This window comes from Barbus barbus, assembly GCF_936440315.1.
Source record: "Barbus barbus genome assembly, chromosome: 5".
NCBI classification, from domain to species: domain Eukaryota; kingdom Metazoa; phylum Chordata; class Actinopteri; order Cypriniformes; family Cyprinidae; genus Barbus; species Barbus barbus.
Window position 1 is genome coordinate 11,508,691 of NC_136733.1, and position 23,440 is coordinate 11,532,130.

The 23,440-nt window shown below is 38.2% G+C and overlaps 1 protein-coding gene across 2 annotated transcripts in view; it reads right to left on the reverse strand.

Annotated features, from left to right (window-relative positions):
• Window positions 1-2,528: 2,528 nt before the first annotated feature.
• Window positions 2,529-23,440, reverse strand: part of rwdd2b (RWD domain containing 2B) — an 83,413-nt gene continuing 62,501 nt past the window's right edge. The window contains exon 5 of one of the 2 annotated variants that reach the window (XM_079416409.1): window positions 2,529-6,622. In XM_079416409.1, the coding sequence (XP_079272535.1) occupies window positions 6,385-6,622 (238 nt within the window). In that variant the 3' untranslated portion in view covers window positions 2,529-6,384. Of the gene's footprint in view, window positions 6,623-11,161; window positions 14,767-23,440 lie in introns of those variants that run through there. The other variant, XM_079416408.1, reaches the window with a different exon arrangement.

Below are 23,440 nucleotides of genomic sequence, written 5' to 3' on the forward strand. Positions count from 1 at the left end.
AATATACAAAATAATACAAACTAATAAAAAAAAAAAATATCAAATTACTTTGACCTCTGCTGAAAACATGTTTTGTTGTGCTAAAGTATTCATTGGCAAAGCTTACTCTTCCCCTGAGGTCTCTCAACAAGTCAGCAGATGGTAGTAGCGTTCCTTTCATCCACCCGCTCTGCCTCTTGAATTCCGCAACCAGACCTTTATCTCACTCTCAACTTCAGAATCAGGAGGACTTGGCTGAAATGAGCATTTTCAATCAGCCTTTGAAAAGCAAATAGGCCTATATCTGTCAGTCCTCTGTTGTGTGTGTCATGTGTTCCTGCCTCTTATTTGGTTTGTTTCCTGTCCTTGTTATATGTAATCATTAGTTAATTATTGTCCAGCCGTGTTCATCTCATTATCTATGATTATCCTTTGTATTTATAGTCCTGTCTGTTCAGTTTGATTTTGTCTGGTCTATTCGTTACCCCCAGTGTTTTCTGTCTGTAAGCCTTGCCTTGTCCTGCCATGTCTTGTCCTGATGTCGTCATTAAAGACTATTATTTGAGTATTATACGTCCTCGTCTGCGCGTTCCTGTGTCCTCCTTGTGTGTGCACCGTGACAATAGGGATCCTCTATAACTGTCTTGTGTTTTTTACTTTAAGCAATGAACCCCTTTTTGTTTCATGTGTAAATGTTAAAACAATTTAGGAGGAAAGACATAAATAGCACAGATTTTTTTTATATGCACATATACCCAAAAATGTAAATACACAAAAGTACAAAAAAAAGAAGCAAACAAAGCAATGTAAGATTCATGTGATAGTTGATGTGTGCGAAAGTCCTATCTGTAGTGCATCAATGTCCAAACACTGTCCATAGCTGAAGTTGAATGATAGCACATGAATAATCCAACCTCTTGTAATGAAAATACGCCACAGCTCTCAAAGACCAGACTCTTCCTAACCAGGAACAGTCAAAAATAGTCCAGACTATGGTCCGACTTCGAAAAGATCTTTAAATTCATATTCAAACTGGACCATAATGTGGTGACCTCACCAATAAAGAGTCCTTCTAAAATGCATACAAATACACTGTCTTAAACTCTTAGCATCAATCCAAAATAGGCCATACATACATCTCTGCAAAAACATAAGCAATGTACACTTTTAAATAGAAAACAAAAAACAAAAAAAAACTCCTTACTTTAGACTGGGCTTGAAATGACACATTTCCCAACCAGGACACAGCACAGTGGCTGCGTCCGAAATGGCATACTCAATGAATAGGTATTTAATTTAAATAAGTACTTACTTAACAAGCACTAAAAGAGTACGTACTTTATAGCCAAATCTCATTGAGTATGAATGCGATCCAGACTTCATCTGCCATGTTGACGTTATCATGTGACCTATGACGTTAACAAGCGCAACAACTTAATAGATATGAGCGACAGGTTTAATTAATCTACCTGTGCATATTTTGATGTTGATGAAATTTGCTCATTTTGTGGTCTTGTTGAAGAAACAGCTGTCCTTTTATTGTGACTGTAGTATAACCAATACATTTTGTGTTGATTTAATTTTTATATTTCTAACTCTACCAAAATGACCCACAGTTTAATCCTTAAAGATATTATTTTTATTACGAAAACCCAAAAACGTTATCTCGTGAATATGTTTTAAATAATTTTTATTTTATGTGTAATACTTTTCATCTACATGCAAAACTGGCTTAAATCTCTGTTTTCCTCCTTTTCTTGTTGAATTTCTCTCTTGTTTCATCCCTGAGGCTTATAAATAACAAAAACAAATGTAATTTTTCATGCATTATGGATATATGAATATTATGATTATTCAAAGATATTTAATCCTTTTTTCCCTGTGTATTTAATCTCATACTATGATATAGTTTATACGCAAAAAAAATGTTTTCTGTTTCTTTTCAATATGATTGTTCATTGTTAAAGATACTACCATTTTTCCCTGAGCTTGTATGTAATTAAAGTAAGTTCTGCAGTAATAATAATAAAAAGAAAATAAGAGCGACAGGTGCACAAACACCTCATAGCATCAGTAACATGACAACCCCACCTAGTACAGTTTTCCTCCATGTTTGCAATATCTGCACAAAGGAGATGTCGATCAGCTGCTCGAAGATCTCGTCTTTGGAGAAGACTGTTGATTTTACACTCGAAAAATGTAAGTATTACTACTTAGAAATTAAGATTACCTCAGAAAGCATTGCTAGCCCACCCCAACACTTATGAACAATAATAAGGATAAATACTGACCAATAATTAATTATATTTTTTAATAAAAAAAAACAAATTATAATTTGTTTTTTCATATGCTATAGCTATGCATGACTACACACTAGACAAATGCAGCCAAGATGATTATATCTCAATTTTCAGTCAAGTAATTAATTAATGCATATGTTAATGAAACAATTAGGCTATATTTTATTTACTTACAACAACAGGAAACATGAATAAATGAGTAAAAGAATAAATAAAAGTAACCATGCCAATAAATAAGTCAATGACACATGAAACAAAGCTTTATTCAGACATTGTTCTGACAATCATGTATTTACAGGCGGTGAACTCATATCCTACTGCCATCTCAACACAGCTGTGCCAGTTCTGCAGCTTTATTCCTGTGAGTAAACAATTTCATAATTCTTTGTCTTGTTTTGTATTTGTAATGTTTTTTAAACACTTATTCATGGGGCGTTAGTTAGATCTATAACAGAGCTCATTACATTTATATAGTGGATGATACCTTTTCCTATCGAATGACATTAGACAATCATAACAGTGGCCTTTTACTGGAGCCACCCCTTAAAATTGATAATATCAGAAAGAGAGAATGAGGGTTGAAAATAATAATGAGGGTTTGTCCTTTACCAAGTTTGTTTGTTATAAAATTGCACCTTGCAACTTTGTGCGTTGTTCATTTATTTTTCAACATTAGATCAACACATCAGGACCAAATCAAGGATTTTCAAGACGTTCATAAAGTCATTCTAATCCAATAAATCCAAACAAAAATAACAAAAATAATATTATCATCATTGCACAATATTTATCTATTCACATTTTGTTGCAGAAACCAATTACAGATTTGACAATAATGCAAAAATTACATTACCTACATTACATTACACATTTTTACTCATTTCCCTTTCTTTCATGTAGCCTATGATGCCCGGATCGCGGTTATAGCCTATAGGGTGCTGCGGGTAACCTGCAGGTCGGGTAGCCAAATAATAATAAAAAATAACGTTACAATTTTATTAATTGTGGGTGGGCGGATGAGAAATCATTCATGATCATTAATTTTTGTTTTATAAATAAAAGTTAATTTAAAGTTCAAGTTCAGCATTCGTTCACGTCACCGAATCTGCTGTTGAAAAATTATTAACGTTAAATATTACTTTGGATTCGTTATACTTAATTGGAGTAATATATTCTAATGTTCCAAATATGATTGTTTGCACTCTAACACTGGATTTTGCTATAAACCATAAACATTTGACTGAAACTTGACTGTTCTTTTTTTTTTTGCACAAACCTTAACTTTTAAATTTTTTAACTGTTGCCGTGCCTCTTAATTCTCAAACCTCGTACTTTAAATTCCTTTCTATGGTCTCGTACTAGGAAAACATGAATGAACAGTAGGTGGCGTGTGCCACAGTTTGCTTTGCCGATTGCGAAACGTGATTGGTAAACAGTTTGCCAGAATATACCCTGACCCTATGTCTCGCCACATTCTCAGGTTATGAACAATAAAAAAGGGAAAAGTTAACCTTCCAAAATGAAGCAGCAATAGAGAATGAAGAGTTCATTCTTTTCACTCCGCGTTGCCTTTCGGGAAGGCGCCGCCATATTAGCAGGATACGTTGTCTGTTTCCATGGTTACTTCTCATTCTTTATACGATAACTGCTCATCTTTTGTTTTGTTTTTGCCTTTAAGTTAAACAATTATTCATTCTTCATTGTATCGTTTGCAGAGAAGAGAAGCTAATTTATCGCAGTGCATGATAATTCGATTTTTTTTTTTTCTTGGAAACTTTTAAATGAGAAAGTATAATTGTTGTCATTATAAATATAAATTTTTCCATGGGCATGGAGGAGAATCAGAGATTGTGGGTCACATTCAGCAAGTCACGAACTCGCTGTATTTTTATATTTATGTTAACAAATGACAAGCAAAATCTAATCCCTAGGAGGTTGTGAACAGTTTTATAGCATTTTAAAATGCTGGTTTAATGTACTAAGACAGTGATGCTAAAAGACATGCAGGTGAGCCAGAATATTAACGCGACATGTTTAAACAAAGCGTTTTCCTCCCTTTAGAAAACTGTAAAGTAGAAAGCACTTATGGATAAAGGCAGTGATATTTAATGTTCATATTTTGGGCTCTTCTGTTTTTCTGCACATATGATTTATTAGAAAGGTGTGTACAGAATGTAGTCTTTTATTATCTGTCTCTGTGCATTAAGCAGCGTTCTTGTGAGAGGAAAATGCTTAACGTAAATAAACGTGTTGCGTTCATATTTTGAGCTGCATATAGTGCATATATTTTGAGAAGGTAACGTTAATTATTAAACCAACAAAATCAAATCATTCAAAAAACACACATTAATGTGATTTTTTTCATTGAGTGAGAGGCAGTGGGTTTAATCAGTGACATTAGATTTACTATTCAGCGTCTTCTCCGCAACCTGCCTCTTTTGGTGTTTTTATGCAGAAAAAAGGTGAAAAAACACACTGTTTTATCCAGTTTTCTATCAGAACGATGATCTGAGTTACTATTGCAATTCTCGATGCGGCATGAATGACATACAATGGTGAAATTTTTCACAATCACGACAAAAAAAATCAAATACTGCCTGAAACAAGTATGGCGGATAAACAAAGCAGTTTCCCAGAACTCAACGCAGCCTTACGTCACATTGTCATTCTCTATATCTTCTCTAGTAAAAGTTATTAGAACAGTGTCTAGGGACAAGCTGGCCATTACACTGCTCTGACCTTATCAGCCCGTTTGTATCCTATTGTTTGATTCGCCCTTGTTGCTTATGACAGAACAACAACACGATGATCTTGTCTTCGGAAAAGATTATTTTATTAGCTTACATCAGAAACAGCGAATCCCTTTTAAAACTGGCTGTTGTTCTCACTACATTGGAATGTTATATTTCATAAAAGTTTTACCCGCCAACTGACACCGTTACCCTCGCCAACGCCGATTTTTACTCGCATTTGGCGCTTGGCGAGTGTTAATTTTAGGCCCCGTTATAATATTATGTTTATGTTGTATAAATAATAAGCGCTTCAGTTTACCCATGTTCATTCAGCTCTTCAGCAGCGCACACAGCTAACTGCATGCTGCTATTTGAAACAGTGGTATTAAATTAAGATACTTCTTTTTCAAATTCATTGCTATATTAATAATAATAACCACCACTTTCATGTTTATCTTATTTTCATCAACAATATGGTTTAATTAAAATAATTTCATTGTGGGTGCAGATCCATGGCACATGACTTTATTTTTTTTTACATGTTAAGTAATGTTGTCCAGTGATTTGTTTGCATTATTTAAGCATTGTTTTATGTATTTGAGACTTTTTTTGTAATCAGGCTCTCAAAATTTATATAAAAATTTGGATTTAGATTTATCGGCCAACATATCAGTTATCGGCTTTCATTTATAACGAATTATCGGTATCGGACAAAATGTTCATATCGGTGCATCCCCAAAACATCTTGATCACCGTTAAAGATTTTGATAAAAAAAAAAAAATTGGGAGGTTGAACCAAAGCATAGCTCAGTAGCTTAGTACATATAAGATATATTAATGTAGTTTCAGTCTGAGTACAATGTTTTTTTTTCAATTTTGAAACCCGTTTTGTCCCACTTCTTAACAATCAGTGACGTACACACAATATTCATATATGTTAGATCTCCTCATTCTAAACACCTTTTTTGAGATCATTAAAAAAAACAAAAGAACACACACACACTACTTTTTGCAAAGTAGTCCTAGGGTTTTTGATCAACCTAAAAAAAGAAAAAGAAAAATTTAATATAATTTTCAATCAGTTTACTGTCGTGTTGTGTCACATCCAGTGTAGACAGCATAACTGATTATAGCTGGTTCTATTGTGTTTTGTCGCGCCACGTCTCTCGTGTAGACATGGTGTTAAAGTGTTTAACACTTAACGCCCTGGTAATAGCTGGTAATAAATGGTAGCTATATTTACAGTTGGTTTTCTGTTAATTTAACCGCATTCATAATATAACATTTAAACTTTTAAAAGGTTTATTGTTGTCAAAATTAAGTCTAAAGTTATGGCAAAAAAGCAAAACAACTGTTATAATGCACACAAACTGTTATCTCCCCTCAATCCCAAAGTACATTTGAAAGATATTAGAACATCCTTTGTCACTAAGGAACTGATAGAGCTGTCCAAGGTCCATGTGGTTTCCTCTGGTCCCGTGAGTGTCAAAAATTGCTTCATGAAAGCCAGTGAACTTGCGGAGAGAGTCAGTTCTCTCCTCTGTCCAGTTGTCCAAAGGGACATCATCTCTGTGACGAATCATAATTCTCTTCCATGTTAAAACTTTCACCCTGGGGAAAAAAATAAATAATAAAAAAATAAGTAAAGGAAGTTTGACTAGAATATTGAAAATATTGGAGTGTTTTATAGCAGTCCCTTTTGACTAAAGCGGTGGGGTCAGTTTTATCTACAGTCACCAAACTCTGAGCATACTGTATATTGTTTCTCACCAAGCTGGACCACTTCCTTATTATGATTACGTTGAAGTCCAAGTAAGGTGAGGTGCCAAACCTCACGAGACTGATATCATCCGGGGCATACATACACACAGCAGGACTATAATACTACATAAGTTTTAAGAGGCCATGCATTATTATTTGGTTTCTCATGATAACGAGTTGTTTTCTCATGATCACGACTTGATTGTAGCACTGTAGCTGTAGCACTGGCCAAGAAAGCACAGCAGCGTCTCTACTTCCTCCGCAAACTTAGAAGAGCCAGAGCCCCGGCCCCCATCGTATGCACCTTCTACAGAGGCACCATCGAGAGCATCCTAACTAGCTGCATCACTGTGTGGTATGGCGCTTGCAACGCATCCTGCCGCAAGTCACCTCAACGCATAGTGAGAGCAGCTGAGAAGATTGTTGGTGTCTCTCTCCCCTCCCTCCAGGACATCTACAGCACCCGTCTCACCCTCAAAGCCCTCAGCATTGCAGGGTGGGTGATCCCACCCACCCAACACACAGCTTCTTCAGTCTGCTGCCATCAGGGAGGAGACTGCGGAGTCTCCAGGCGAGGGCCAGCAGACTGAAGGACAGCGTCATACATCAGGCTGTCAGGAAGCTGAACTCCCTCCCGTCCTTACCCCCCCCTCCCCTCTTTTACCCCATGCAACACTGAACTCTGATACTACGTAGCGATTACAATCAAGTAGGGCTCGCTGCAGTCCACAAGATCCAGGAGGCGTGGTTGGATCCACATCTAGGGGGTGGAGATTGGTAGGTTTAGGGGTGGAGATAGGTGGGTTTAGGGGTGGAGATGTGGTGGGTTTCGGGAACAGGGGGTGGAGATGGGTAGGTTTAAGTAAGGAGGGAGGAGTTGGATCTGGATCCAACCACGCCCCCTGGATCTTGTGGGCTGCAGCGAGACGCTCCTCATTACAATGGCTATTAGCATCACTGAAAGCTTGTACACAATGGTAAACAACCGTTTTTAGCAACTTATTAAACCGTCTTTAACAAATCATTACTAATATATGATCTTTAACATGTCTAATGTCATATCGATGAACTTACGGCATTGCCTCTATGATGCTTTTTAGTGGATGCAATGGATTATTAGAGACAGCACACTATGTCTGTCTCATTGTTTTCATGCAGAACTGGGAGCACTAACAGGAAGTGACTAAACAGGATACCTGTTTAATACCATCATAATGATGCCACGGCTATAGAAACCATAAATATTACAAATGCATACTGCAAACAGGGCATTGCATCACAGACAGATATCTTGTGTAGCGAGAATGAATGCCATTACTAAAGCTAGAAACCAAATGAAGACAATTCAACAAGTTGCCACAGCTGAATTCAAACATTATAAACAAAAAGAACTGGTTCAGAGGCAAGGCAGACAACTCAAAGGCACAAACTATGGACTTAATGATCAATATCCAAAGGACATTGTAGTGTTCTCGTGCAGTGTGTTGAAACTCTGACTAAACACCAAGTTAAACCATAGCCAATGAAGACAAGAGTCGTAGTAAGGTTGGTCATTTACGGTCACTCTTCCTCATTAACATTTCTGGTGAAAACTGTAATAAAACAATACAGCAATATTCAGTGTCCATATCTTGAATATGTACCAAAAAATATTTAAAGAAAATATTTGAAAGTTAAATTCCTTAAAGAGCAACACAGACATTCTCGAGCATCGAAAACATCTCTTCCCAATCTGAAAACAAATGATGAATTAAGGAAAAAAGGCAACCATCACAGTGGACAAACTTTACATAAATGGACAGTTATACCGTGATAAAGACATTACCCCCTGGCTCTTCTGAACTCTTCACTCTCATTTCCGAATAAGTAACTGATGTTCATGAATGTCATGAATTACCTTGCTCCCCAGTTCCCCCTCTCTCTGTCTCTCTCTCTTTATCACATTTAAAGTCATGAAATTAGCTCTCATGTTGCATCTGGGTCTCGTTCCCCCTCAACATAATATCCCTGTTTCACACTATGTCAGTATTTAATGGTCCTTGTATTGTTTTTGCTGTTGTTGTTGTTATAGTTGTTTTGCTTCATACACACTGTCATTTGGGTTTCTTCAGTTTTGTTTGTCTGCCAACAACATAAACATGCTATGCACACACATGTACACAGTCATAACTCCATAAATATATACACTCACACCTATACATACACTGCACTCATACATTCATACAGTAATATTCATCTCCCTTCCATAACATGTCTTCTATCAATTGTGTAACCTGGAATGTTCGTGGAATTGGTTCTCATGCAAAGAAGGTCAAAGTCTTGAATCGGTTAAATAAACTATAAGCTGACATGCCTTTTGCAAGAAACACATCTATCGGATGCAGCTCAAGATAAAATTAAATAACCAAAGTACAATCATTTATTCTTAGCTCAATATAATACAAAACAAAGAGAAGTATGCATTTTAATAAGTAAAAAAAATCTAATTTCTTCATCTGTTATAGACCCCGAGGGACATTTTATTATCATAAACATTTCAATTGATAATAGCCCAGTTACAATTGGTAATCTATATGGCCCAAACACAGACGACTTTTCCTTCATTTCAAATCTTTCTAATTGTCCAGTCATAATAGCAGGTGATTTTAATACAGTTCTCAACCCAGCAATAGATCGATCTAGTTTAAGTAATAAATCTTGGCAAAACAAATTAGTGATTTTGGTCTTGGCGATAGTTGACGATTACAAAACCCAAATGCTAAAGAATACTAATTTTTCTTACCAGTCCATCACTCAAAGATCCATCCAATTGTCATTAGCGACCATGCTCCAGTAACATTAAAATGGAATAGAAGTGAACCTCATAAACCTGCTACCAGATGGCATTTTAACATCTCTCTTCTGAAAGAACCAGATTTTGACAACTATTTTAAAATAGAGTGGGCATTCTTTCTAGAAATGAATGACACACCTGGATCATCTCCCTCCCTTCTGTGGGAAACAGGAAAAGCAGTACTAAGAGGGAAAATAATCTTATACTCTGTTTACAAAAAAAAGAACAAGAAACAGAATTGAAACAGAAAATTAAACAACTTCAAGACATATAAATAACCCAACAGAAGAAACACAAAATACAAATTAAAATTAAATGCAATAATCAATAAACATACTCAATTCCTGATTCATAGGCTCAGACGAGAAGAATTTCATCATTGTAACAAATCTGGTAAAAATTTGGCAAATCAAATCAAACGAAACAAGAAAAAAGCAACAATTTCAGTTATTACAGACCCAGCAGGAAAATCCACCAACTCACCGAAAGAAATTAACCAAATTTTTCAAAATGTTTATAGCAAATTATACTCATCAGAAAAAGACCCAAATCAAAATGACATCAACTCATTTCTCAACAGTATCAATCTGCCACAACTGAATGAACACCAAAGAAACAGCCTAGAATCACCCATCACATAACCCAAACTTCTTACAGCACTACAACTCATGCCCAATAATAAAGCACCAGGTCCTGATAGATTCCCCGCTGAGTTTTACAAACACTTTCGGTCCACTTTATCACCACTCTTCATCAGAATGTTAAGTGAGTCACAACAAAAATTAAAACTTCCGGCTGAATACAGCCATAATTTCACTTCTTCTCAAACCCAATAAAGATCCAAAATAACCATCAAGCTACCATCCCATTTCTCTGATGAATGCTGAAATCAAAATCATCGACAAAGTATTATCCCATAGAATAGAAAACGTCACACCACTATAATAAACCCAGATCAAACCGGTTTCATTAAAGGTAGACTAGCATCCATCAATACACACAGACTATTCAACTTAATGTATTATTCTTCATTTCAAAAAGCCAAAACCATCATAGTCACTCTCGATGCAGAAAAAGCCTTTGATCAACTGGAAATTCCTGTTTTCCACATTAGAGGGGTTTGGTTTTGGGGAGTCATTCATTAATTGGATTAAAATTCTATATACTGTACATCACCTTCAGCCACTGTCATCACTACTGGACTAACATCATGTAGCTTCACACTGCACAGGGGGATTAGACAAGGATGCCCACTCTCTCCCTCATTATTCTGTAGCAAATTATACAAAAGGGAATTGTATATAAATAATTACAATTAATTATGATTAATTACAATTATTTATATCGGCTGACAGTAATAAATGTAGCAGAAATAAATTGCCATCAACTAATCTGTTCGTCCAGCGAACATTCAGTGTAAGTTCATATCAACTCTAAGAAAGGATATTTTCTTGGCCACAGAAAATACTTTCCTAAGTATTAATACATTAGAACATGTAGTAAGGATCAAAAATCATAAAGGGACATTAATTTGCAAGGCAGAATCATAAACTCATGTAATTAGTGCACAAGAGTTTTATTAACTAAACACTAACGCAAACTAGTCTAACAAACAAATAAACAAACAAACATACAATCACCATACATGGGGAAAGGGCAAATGAGAGTTGATGGATGAAACCATCAGGAAACCACAGAATGAAGCTATGAAAAGAGTCAGTTAACCACCTGAATAAAACCATCAACTTATACTAAACCTCTGTTTCGTTTAGATAAATATACAGTACTTGCATTGCCTTTTGGTCATTGAACGAGTATCCGGATGCAGTCTCGGATGAAAGTTCTGATGGTTTGAAGGTTTGGTGGTGTTGGAGTTCTTCAGGTTCTTCCAGGTTTGAAGGGTGATGAACTCCAAAAGATGTTATTCTGGCTCTGTGGTAATTTGGAGTTTCTTTCCAGGTAGAAAGGGAAAAAGAGTTAAGAAAGAGATCAGAGGATCCTTAGTTGAATGGAAAGTCAAGGCCGCAAGGCCTGGCACAAAAACTTGAGGGTCCAGAAGAGTTCTAGCTCACATCCTCCTCATCCTCTTAGGATCTAACAGAACCGCAGACTGCAGGTGGGAGCTTTATCTGCTATAGAGGTCACACCTCTGGGTTGTCAAAGAGCCAATGGAGTCCTGAAATTTTGGAGGGAAGGTTTTACGACTCTTTGTGTCTGAGCATGGTAATTTGCCTGGGGTTAATGCACAAACTACTAAAGTTTCTTAGGACACTAATATGTTGCATAGGTATCAACATGTAAATTTCACTCTCAATTAGATCATCCGAAGACGAATTGATAGAGACCAAACATGGGATAAGTGGGGTGATATTAACTAGTGATCTATCGTAAGCATGCATAAAACAGTATACAATACACAAGAACATATATAAGAACAGTAATAATATACACAATGACCTGACGATATGTGTGTTCATTCATAGAAAGGTTTTCCTATTAATTAATTAGAAAAGAGTCTATTTTTATGGCATAATGTCTCTTTCCTAAGGGAAAATGAAGTGAGTTGCTCTGCCTGCATTCCTTTGAGCAATAAACTAGTGTTATCAGATGGAACCATGGAACCAGAGGCCTGTTCTGGTGTTAGATGCATTTCGGGGGAAGGGTCCACAGACCCTCATAGTTGGCCCTTTGGTTGGGTGAGGGGGTATAAGAGATTATTTGTTAAATATAACAAATAGTTGTGTGTCTGATCGGTCCAAATGCTACATAATTCCCCCCTTTCGAACGTTGTTGTCTGTCCAATAGACAACAGCGAGCGACGTTAAAGATGCAGAACAATCAAACACCCACCTGCCACTCATGGCTGGGAGACAGTGATGGCTCTCGGGCTGTTGGTTGCCTCCAGGAGTGGATGTGGGGCTGTGGTGATGTAAGCTGTAGCAAGGTGCGGGTCCTCAAGCTTGTGCAGCAGGTGTCGAGGCAGTGTCACCTGTCGTCCTGAAGTGAGTTGGTCCGGGTCAGGTGGTTGTTGATGTTGTGAGCCAGTAGGCTATCTGTGGTATCCACGGTGTGGAACAGCGGTGAGAGTGCCAGTAATTCCAGGGGTCAAAGGGAATTGTTATGGAGATTTTGTAGTGTGAAGAGAGTTTTAGACTGACCTAGTGATGATGGCAGGAGGGCAGCAGGTCGTTGTTAGCCCTCTGTTCTGCTGGAACGTCACCAGAAGTCTGCTGTTTGCGGTGTCGCTTTGCTTTTGTGGCGGCACCGACTTGGGCTTGCCTGAGTTGTGTTGGTAGAGGTTTCGCTGTTGGGCATGGGGTTGCTCCATCCAACGTTGTCTGCCTGCTTCTGGGGTGTTGACTAGATTTAAGGGATGCTCCTGCCTTGGAGGGGTCTGACGCTGTGTTGCATCAGGCAAGGAGTCCGAGGTTTGTCCTTCACAGTACTCATCAGTTGAGTTTTGTTCAAGGAGCTCTTTTGCTAGAGTCAGCAGCTCCTGTTACTCAGAAGTAGGCGTGTCCATATGTCCTTGTGCAGCATCCGTTTGGCACCTGTTTGAAGGGTGTGGAGGAGGATGTTGGACCATGGAAAAGGCCATCCTCGTCCTGTGAACACCACGGCATGTCCAACGACAGTCGGGGGTTGGTCTGGAACCTGGGTTTGTTGCCATGGTGACGGCTCTGTCTTCCGCTGACTTGTGGCTTTCTGTAGAAGGGCCTTGCATTGTGGCAATTCTGGGTGCCTTCTGGTGCCTGCTTTGGATTCTGGGTTGTGGAGTTCAGAGTCAATGGGGTCTTACAAATACCTTTGGTAGAGGCCTTGTGCTCGTTAAAGGCCTTTTGTGTCAGGTCACGCAGTCATTGAATAGGCATTGTGGGGAAGGTCATAATGCCTATATGGTGACTTAAAATGGGGTGGAGGTTTCTGAGGAAAAGGCTCTTAAAGCTAGTGTCTTCCTCCATCCCAGGTTCACTGCGAGCTCCGAATTAAGCTCTTCAAAGTCTGTGGTAGTAATCACGGGGAGTTTCATGACGGCCCAGTTCGATGGCTAGGGCAGCGATCAGTCCGTGTTCAGACTCTGGCTCTGAGAATTCCTTTATGATAGCTTGTTTAAGATGCTGGTAATCCGATTGGATGTTTTCTGGCTGTCGAGCCAGGAAGCGTCGCACTTCTGGGCTAGCGGTGATCCAGAGCAGATAGAGTCTATCTTGGTGTTTCACACTGGTCCAAGACTGCAGGTGGAAGTCAATCTCTCTTAAGTAAGCGTGGACATCATGTTCTCCTCCAAGTTCTGGTGTGAATTCAGGGATGTTTCTGGCCAATCGGTTGAGGTCTTTGAGTGTCACTCCATGTGCTGTTTCAGGGCTCGCCTGAATAAATCCCTTTCCTTCTGCAGCTGAAGAGGTTTTCAGGAAGCTGATTTGTGAAATGTCAAACAGAAGGCTTTGGCTCCCCCCTTCGTATCTGTGTACAGGGGTGAAGGGATTTGAACTGCTGGCTGTGTGACGTGCAGCAGGGTGTCTTTTACTTGAGTCCACGCGCAGTCGGTAGGACTGTTTCAGTTCTCTCTGAACCATGTCAAGCTCCTTTTTAATGTTGCCGAATTGCTGAGTCAGAGTTTGGACTTCAGCTCTGGCTGCATGCAGATGGCCTTCTAAGGCCTTAGTTCTGGTGTCCCTCCCATTAAGTTTTGAACAGTGACTTTGTGTGAAACAGTTCTCTTTCCAAATCCTGTCTGATGGCTTTTTCACGCTGCGCTTGGTGTCCAGCAGCTGTGTGAGCCTCCTGAAAACTGATGATTTCCTTCTGTTGCGCCATTCTGTAAGGTTCTTTGCATCTGTTCTGTGCCTTCTCTCGCTGAGCGGGTCTCAGTTCCCTGTAGAACTCTGTGACTTGCAGCTTCAGTTCATTTACCTCCTGTCTGAGGTCCAGGAGATTGTGGGCCAAGGAGGAGATGATGCTGGTCAGCTCCTGGTGGTTCAGGCTGGGTGTCAGGTGTCCTCTTGTGTCACAGTCTCGCTGTTCCTTTCTCTGCAATTGCAGGTCATTGGCTGCTTTGGGTTGAAGGATGTCCATCACCGTACTCTGCTGGGTTTTCAGGTGGTCCTGGTGAGCTGGCCGGGCTGGATGTCTGTGGAATGTCTGAGACACACTGGCACACCTGGGGGAACACCAGAGAGAGAGAGGCAGAAGGCAAGTGCAAGTACGTACAGAGGCGTTAGGCTATCTGTATGGGGAACGGCTCTGTAGGCTGTGTAACATGTGAATAGCTGGTGAGGGGCAGCTAGTGAGGTAGGGTGCTAAGAACACAAGTAGAGGGTTTCAGTAACTTTGTTGACAGGGCTGTAAGCAGGGGTCAGCTGATGACCTGGCTATACGTGGGGTCAAACTATTACTCAAGGCACTGATGGTCAGTGTTGGGAAGGTTACTTTGTAAATGTAATAGTTTACAGATTACAAGTTACCCTACTTAAAATGTAATAAGTAGTGTACCTTTTCAATTACTTTATTGAAGTTATGTAACTGATTACATTTGATTACTTTTCTAAATTCCTAATGTTTTCAACTGTTAATCACTTTCAAACAAGTAAAGCAGACAGGGTTAACCTTACAGTAGTACTCAACACTGATTACTGTTAGACTATCAAAATCCTTCATCACTTGAATTAAGATTATATTACTTTAATTTTAAAGGAGACATTGGAATGACAAATATCTTCATTTGCATATAAATGTGTCTTGGCAGTGTGTGGACACAACCACCCTAAAATGATAAAAATTTTAAAATGATAAAAAGCCCTTTTTTTAATCCCCCAAAAACCTAAACAGTCTCAATTATCAAGCCATTTTGATTTTGTAGTGAATAACCAGCACTCTCTTCCACCTTTAATACCATGACTGAGGGGAGACCCTTGAGCAAGAACCGAACCCCGAACTGCTCCCCAGATGCCGCTGCTATATGACTGCCCACTGCTCTGGGTGTGTGTTCACAGTGTGTGTGCACTTGGATGGGTTTAATGCAGAGCACAAATTCCGAGTTTGGGTCACCATACTTGGCCACACATCACGTCACTTCACTTTGACTAAATTTGTTTATGTCTGGCTGTGCAAATCATTTTGCTCCAGACTGTTTACTGAATGAGGGACAATTCAAGGCAGGTTTTGTTAAAAAGTTAAAACTCAAGGATGGAGCAGTACCCATTGTTCATGATCCAGTTGCACCTCCAGAAGAAGTAAGTCTCACACTTTATATTTTTTATGATTATTTGCGAATCGCCTTTGCTCTTCCACAGAAGAGAGGGGCGGGGTGAGCAGAGCTCATTAGCATGTTATGCAGCGAAACAAGTTGCTGTGAACAGAGCTGTTTTTGACAAGGTAATAAGGGTGTTGTTTTTGACGACCACTGAGACCATATCGAGAAGACCTTAAAGAATCATACCAACTTGTGGAAAAATGGCATCTGATGTCCCCTTTGAAGCATAGCCACCACAAAATCAGACTTACTTTAAAATCATTCTGAGGTTAAATACAGATCTTGAAAATAGCAAGATATAGTTTAATAGCTATGATACTGTTTTTGAAATCAAATCTTTACATAGCTATGACGACGGGAAACACTGGAATCTAACATTGCCTTAGAAAAAAAAAAAAAAAAAAACTAACATTGCCTTAAAAAAAATAAAGCATATACATAAACCCATATAGGAAATATAAGAGTTATAGGATAAGCATGTTACAGTATAAACTTCTGAAACATTGGTGTTTCATATTGTAGAACAGTCACTGCAGAAATCAATTAAATCTGTATGTAGGAGTGTGTGAAAAAAATAGATGTAACCCCCTTTGTAATGTTTAACATTTTCATAAGAAACTAATTTAATTACAATTTTTTTCTTAGTAACTGTAACTAACTACAATTACTTTTATTTTGTAATTAAATTACGTAATTCCGTTACATGTAACTAGTGACTCCCCAACACTGCTGATGGTTCACAGGTTTGGTCACTATGAAGGTATCAAATAAACAAAACTGAAATAAAATCAGGAAGAGACAGAGGGAGAAAGAAGGGCTTTCCTTATTTAGTTTAAGCTAGTAGATATAACTAAGCAGTTGTCACTTGTTCAAAAGAATGTAGCAGGGTCATAGACCCTAGGGAGACTGTTGGCTACACTAGCAGGGACACATCAACCACTTCAAGGTAAACAAACAGAAACAATAAGAAGTGTTTCTAGTCTACTCAGGAGGTTAATAGAAGAGACAGGAATTAGGCTACTAATAACCTGTACAGCTCATTAAGGTGTAGCGTTTGGACCAATCAGACACACATTTATTCATTATATTTAATAATGAAACCCTCTCATTCAACAAACAATGTGCGAGGGTCTATGGACCCTTCCCCCGAGAGAGCACCCTAAAGTGCTCAGTTACCAGGGAAACCATCTGATTAGACGGTTTTATTGCTCAAAAGTATGTGAGATGCAAAGTGCAGTAAGAACAGACCCTTCTAAAACCCATGCAATGCCTATAAAAACAGAACTTTCCTCCTTTTACTCCTTTCTACGAATAAACATGCATACTAGGACATTGTGTGTATGATGTGTCTTGTATAGTGTCCCTTGCATTGTATTTTGTTGTATGCCTGCTTTATGAGTGAAGTACTAGTTAATGTAACCCCACCTATATCGTGTCTCCTACCAAACTAATGCTCAGCCTGGGGAGATGGCTCCTGACCACTGGAGTTTAATACCACTGGAGTTCATCTTCACTCAACCCTGGAATTCACCATCATGGAAAAACCTGCGCTCAGACATTTCTCTCTCCCCGCTCCCAGCAGTCTCTGCATTTTCATCTATGGATTGTGGCCTGCAGTTCCACTGAGGCCTACAGGGCCAACAGTCCCCATTTTACATCCAGCCATGTGCTTACTTAGCCTGTTAACCTTCACCCCCATTTGGGGCCTCGCAGGTGAAAATAACCTACCTAAATTAAAATGGTAACAGTTTGTGACAAAGTGTGCTTACACAAAAAAATTAGGTATCTTTGGAAAGAAGACACTCTGGGCTTTACTATCTATCATCCAGAGTTGATAATGCTCAAAAAGATAAAAAGTTATAGGCACTGACGTGCCTTGAAAAATATTTTTCCACACTGAATGTTTTTATATTTCATATACAAATACATGAAATAAGTCCTGGAGCAATCCAGAAAAGTAATGGATCGAAAGCCACATGTCTCATGAGTTCATATTTCAAATTTGAAGAAGATACCATGAAAAATGAGATTCCTGCAATATTTTTTCTGAAACTATTTATAGTCCCCCCACCCCCGTTTGAGGAAAAATAACCACCAAATGGATTGCAGAATTATACAAGCTATTTTAGTCATTATACATGTTCCTGCATAGTTTTTCAATTATAAAATAATAGACAGATGTATTTGAGCACAAAAAAATACAAAAATAATTATTTGAGTAATAAAAAAGGAAAACAAAATAGAAAAAAAATGCTTTGTATATAGTATGTATACTGAAGTATTCTGATTGCCAGACATGAAGTGATATTGCCAGACATGGTCAGAGTCAGTAATCACACGCTGATGTGCTTCCATTCAGATGATAATCAAACAGATGGGCCATATAATCAATAATAGCTGATCAATGAATCACAATGATAGCCGTCATAGAGTCGGTAATAAACACGCTGATGTGCGTCCATACATATTATAATCATGCAGATACGGCCACATTCCCCACACAATACACACACACACACATATAAAAAATGTAGAAGAAAAAAAAAAAACAGTTTTTTATGGATAAAGCAGATCACTAAGTTACTCCCCGCTCAGATGACAACGTGCGTGTCACAGCGTGCGTCATGGCTGACTGGAGGGAGCGCCAAATTCAAATAATCTATATTCCGCTTTTCTGAGACTTTTTTTTCCGTGGACGGTCTCATTCTGTTTGTAAAACTGTATGCTACAGCAACGTGTTGTTTTTTTACCACCAAGACGCTGTTTTTGAGCGTAATTTATTCCATAACGGACACGAACAATAACTCTCTGAAGAAAAGAAACGTAAACAAAGGAATATTCATCCTTATTACAACGTTATTGTTTCGTTGGACTAAAAGTGCTCGCTGGGATGTTGTTCTGTGGACCCTTACCTCTCTAACTAAACTGGGATTTCAGCAGTGTTTTTCAATTTCAGTTTGTGGCTCGTTATTACAATGAATCTGGTACGTACTGCTTTTTTAATCTGCTTGTTTTGATGTGTACTGCTTGCACAAATGTAGCAAATACATTCCTTATAAGCTTTCCATCGGAAAACAGCGATCTGTCGTCGATGCTTGAGGCTTAGACCTTCAGAAGGATATATAGTTTGTCAAGATTAACTTTGTCCCGTTTCATTTATTCTATTAGAAAACAATGACACATGCAAACAAAGAGCGTTCAGTGCGACGTCGCTCTGGTGAACGTTAACAGGTTAGGAGAGAGGACTCTCCCAACAGAGTCAAAAACAACCTTGGAGTAGGGATGGGCGATATGGCCTAAAAAATTTATCACGATAATTTCAGGTATTTATTGCGTAAACGATACAAATGACGATAATATATATATATATATATATATATATATATATATATATATATATATATATATATATATATATATATATATAAATAGATTAAGTTTTAAAGATTAAGTTTATTTCATATAGTATTATTAATGCAATTAACTTGAAACTTTCTGTACACAGCCAACTTATGGCCATGCTAATTATGATCAACAGCTCATCTCCATTAATTGCTCTTATCAACCATAATAATGCGTTATGGACGCTTCATATTAAATCATATGCATAGGCTACTGGCACACGTTTACCACGTTGCTGATGACTGAAAGCCTGTGTATGGCTATACTGCTGTGATCTGTTTCAGGCTTTCCATATCATAACATTTTAGAAATTAATTCATTGTAATATCTCAGAAATGGCATATTTAACTTTATTAAAAGTATGGCATCTTTTATGTCAAATTAAAATTGGACGCGTTTCCACTCTTTGTAACCACCATTTTTCTGTACACTTTGCATATTACGGTAGTTTGCTCCTCATCTGATTTTCTGTAACCAAACTAGCAAATTGTGGAGGTAAGTTAGCTCCTCGCGTAACAACAAGCTCCTCCTCATGGTGCGTTCACACCAGATGCGAATGAAGCGTTAAGCGCGAGTGATTTACATGTTAAGTCAATGCAAAGACGCAAATAGACATCCTGCCGCGCAATTCGCGCGAATGACGCAACGCGAATTGAGCGTTTAGAGCGAAATTCTATACATATGCTCTCTGTGGCAGTCATACATGTGCGCCTGGCAGAAGCCCTGCCCATGACGCGAATTCGCGTCTGTTGTGCAGTGAATTTCACGCGCGAATGAAGCGCGTAAACCCAAAATGTTCACGCGTCCAACTACGCGCGATTTATTCGCGCAAGTCGCGTCCGGTGTGAACGCACTGTCAGCCTCACGTCCGCCTTCCGCCATGCTTGTTTTCACTCCGCACGTGAACAGTAAATCGGGCGCGCACAAAACTACGTCATCAACTAGACTTATCGTTATTATCGTGAGGAGACAAATTTTTATCGTGAGGAGAATTTTCAACGGTATATCGCAAACGATAAGATATCGCCCATCCCTACCTTGGAGTGTCAAGAGATTGCAACTTCGGCCATCAAATGGAACCATCCAGACCTTCTTCAGAAGCTTCACGAGACTCTCGTTTCACAGCCAAGTCAAATGCAAGTATAGTTCCCTGCACCACACAGAGGTTTGTTGTAAGCTATCGTATACTGTGCTTTGAATTAGAGACTGATGGTTTTCTCAGATGGTCAACTCAGCCTTATTTCCCCTGTTTCTGTCCAGTTTCATTTATTCAGTCTCACTTACCCTTCCCATGTACCATGTATGTGTGATGTGTATGTCTATGTCTATATATATATATATATATATATATATATATATGTGTATGTGTTTGTTTAGTCTAGTTATGTGTTTGTGATTTAGTTAATAAAACTTTGTGCACAATACATAGGAGTATTTGCTTCTGATTCCCTGCTTGCAACAAAGTCAATTTAACGATCTCGATCTTGTTACATGCTCTGAGTAGTACTGTACCTTAAAAAAGGGTATTTCTCTTACCCTAGAAATTAAGATTTCTTTGAATTCATAAATAATCAATACTGAGCGTTCACTAGACGATCAATTGATTGTACGTAAACTCTGCTTTATCAAGCTAATTCTATTATCTTATCCCAATATTATAATTAATTATAAAGATTTAATATTTAATTATTAATATTCCCCCTTGAGCTAAAATTACTACAAAGGGGACAGCAGTTGCTAGAACCGAGAGGTAAGATGGTGATGGTCAAATAACTAAAATAAGGTAAAGGTAAAATTAAAATGTCCTAATAGCTTCAGGAAACAAAGGAATAAAAAATAAAAAATGAAAATAAACATTGATTTAATTAAATCTCAGATTTAATTAAAATCAATTTAGCTGAATTGTACATTCAAGCTAAAAAGCTAAATGGATGAAAACAAAATCAAAGAGAGGTAGAATAAAGTCAAAATAAAAATAACACAAATAGAACCAACATATGAGGAGGGGCGTACCTGAATCTAACAGAAGGCGATAGCACAAACAGGAAATTAAACCAAGAGTGAGGGGGAGAGGGGGAGAGAGAGAGAGAGAGAGTGTAGTGGTTCAGACGCTACACTTTACACTCACACAGTGTCAGTTAGTCGGATGCTAACAGCTAACAGTTGAGGTAAAGGGCTAAGTTAGCTTATATGCCTGCTCGGCTGCTAAAGAGTTAGCCTTGGCTACACTGGGTTTACACAAGGGTCTGTGACGTGTGTGCTGTCAGATTGAACCGGAAGAGGCTGCTCTCAACTCCTGGGGTCAGATGTTGCTAAGAGACCGATGCGAGCTTACAACACGCACAAGTGGAGCAGGGGCCTGTACCATGATGGTGGCTGAACAAACTCAGGGTTACAGGATTAGTTTTGAGTTGACTAAACCAAACCAGTCCAATCCGGCTTTGTTGGTACCATGAAGCTAATCATCAACTTTCTCTGTCAACTCAGGCTTGATCAAAGTGTGACATCATTAATGTGTAGCCAATCACATGCCTTTAAACTGTGATTCACTTCTCGTGAGAGAATCAGTGCAATTTAAAAGATTAAAAGATTGAACAATATGAAGAATTTAAACACATTTACCCAGCAAGATGAAATGATGGATCCATGAAAGAGGAATACTTAAAGCAAACATTTTACTATGTAGGTGCAAGTAAAAGTTGTAAAGTTAGTTTATAGAGTTGATAATATGTAGTTATAAAAACACTTAAAAATCCAAGCTTATATGTAGTCATGTTTAAAGCTACTGATTCTAAAACTTATTAGCTATATGTTTATATTAATTTAAAATAAAAGCTTAATAATTAGAATTAATCTAAACTGGTTTGTGTAATGGATTAAGGGTATAGTAATGCATAAAATAATTATAAAAATAATCATCTCTAAAAATCAGATGATTTTATCTTTAAAAATGTTTTACTGTAGCGTCCTCTAATTTGGAGTTAGAGAAATTGGAGGAGTGGCTTTATTGCGTCAGAGATGTGTCACTTTGCTTGAAGCTGATTGGTCAAATTTCGGTTTGAGATCTCTAAACCAGAACATAACCTGCCCTGGAGCAGGTTAGCTGTGGAGCATAAGTTACCATGGCAATGAACACTGCTAAAAGCCAAACCACTTTCATGGTACCTAAAACCCAGAGTTGGCACAAACTAAACTGAAACTTACCTCGCTAGCCAGCTAAACCGGCTTCATGGTACAGGCCCCAGGACTTGCGCTGATGTAAACATGCATGGGAACTCACCCGCAGTCAGTTATGACGCATCGCATACAACTTCTTTCACAAATAAAAACAGCACATTCACTTCACAGACAATGGCAATTACTAGTTAGCTAGGCTAGAATTACACCATTAATTCGCTATTCAATTGCAACACTTCAGTGACTACAATGATACGAGAAGGTTACAAGAAGGCCTTATCTCTGGGAGATGAGGAACATTGCTCAAATCACCATTTAACTAAATATCCTGTAGCAAGATTTCTTCGCTGCCCAGTTTTAAAATCACTGCAAGTGGGGTTTCTTCGCCATGCAGATTAATTTGTGCCGCTAATCTGAGATTTGTTCATCAGAGAAGGTTTATACATTTAAAGATGAAATGGGGATTTCTTCGCCCAATATCAGATTAATTTAGTCTGGTACCATCTATACGGGCTGCTAATCTGAGATTTCTTCGTCAGAGAAGGTTTACACTCTACTAACAACAGAAGTTAGCATTTATTTGCTAATATCAAGTTAGTTCCTTATCGTAAGATCTAAACATGCATTGTAGCATTGATCAACTTTCTACTGCTCAATTATACAATTATTTATATCGGCTGACAGTAATAACTGTAGCAGAAATAAATTGACTGTTTGCTGGACGAACATGTTAGTTGATGGCAGTGTAAATTCATATCTCTAAGAAATAATATTTTCTTGGCCACAGAAAATACTTTCCTAAGTATTAATACATTAGAACATGTAGTAAGGATCAAAAATCGTAAAGGGACATTAATTTGCAAGGCAGAATCAGACATGTAATTTGTGCACAAGAGTTTTATTAACTAAACACTAACGCAAACTAGCCTAACAAACAAACATACAATCATTCATACATGGGGAAAGGGCAAATTAGAGTTGATGGATGAAACCATCAGGAAAC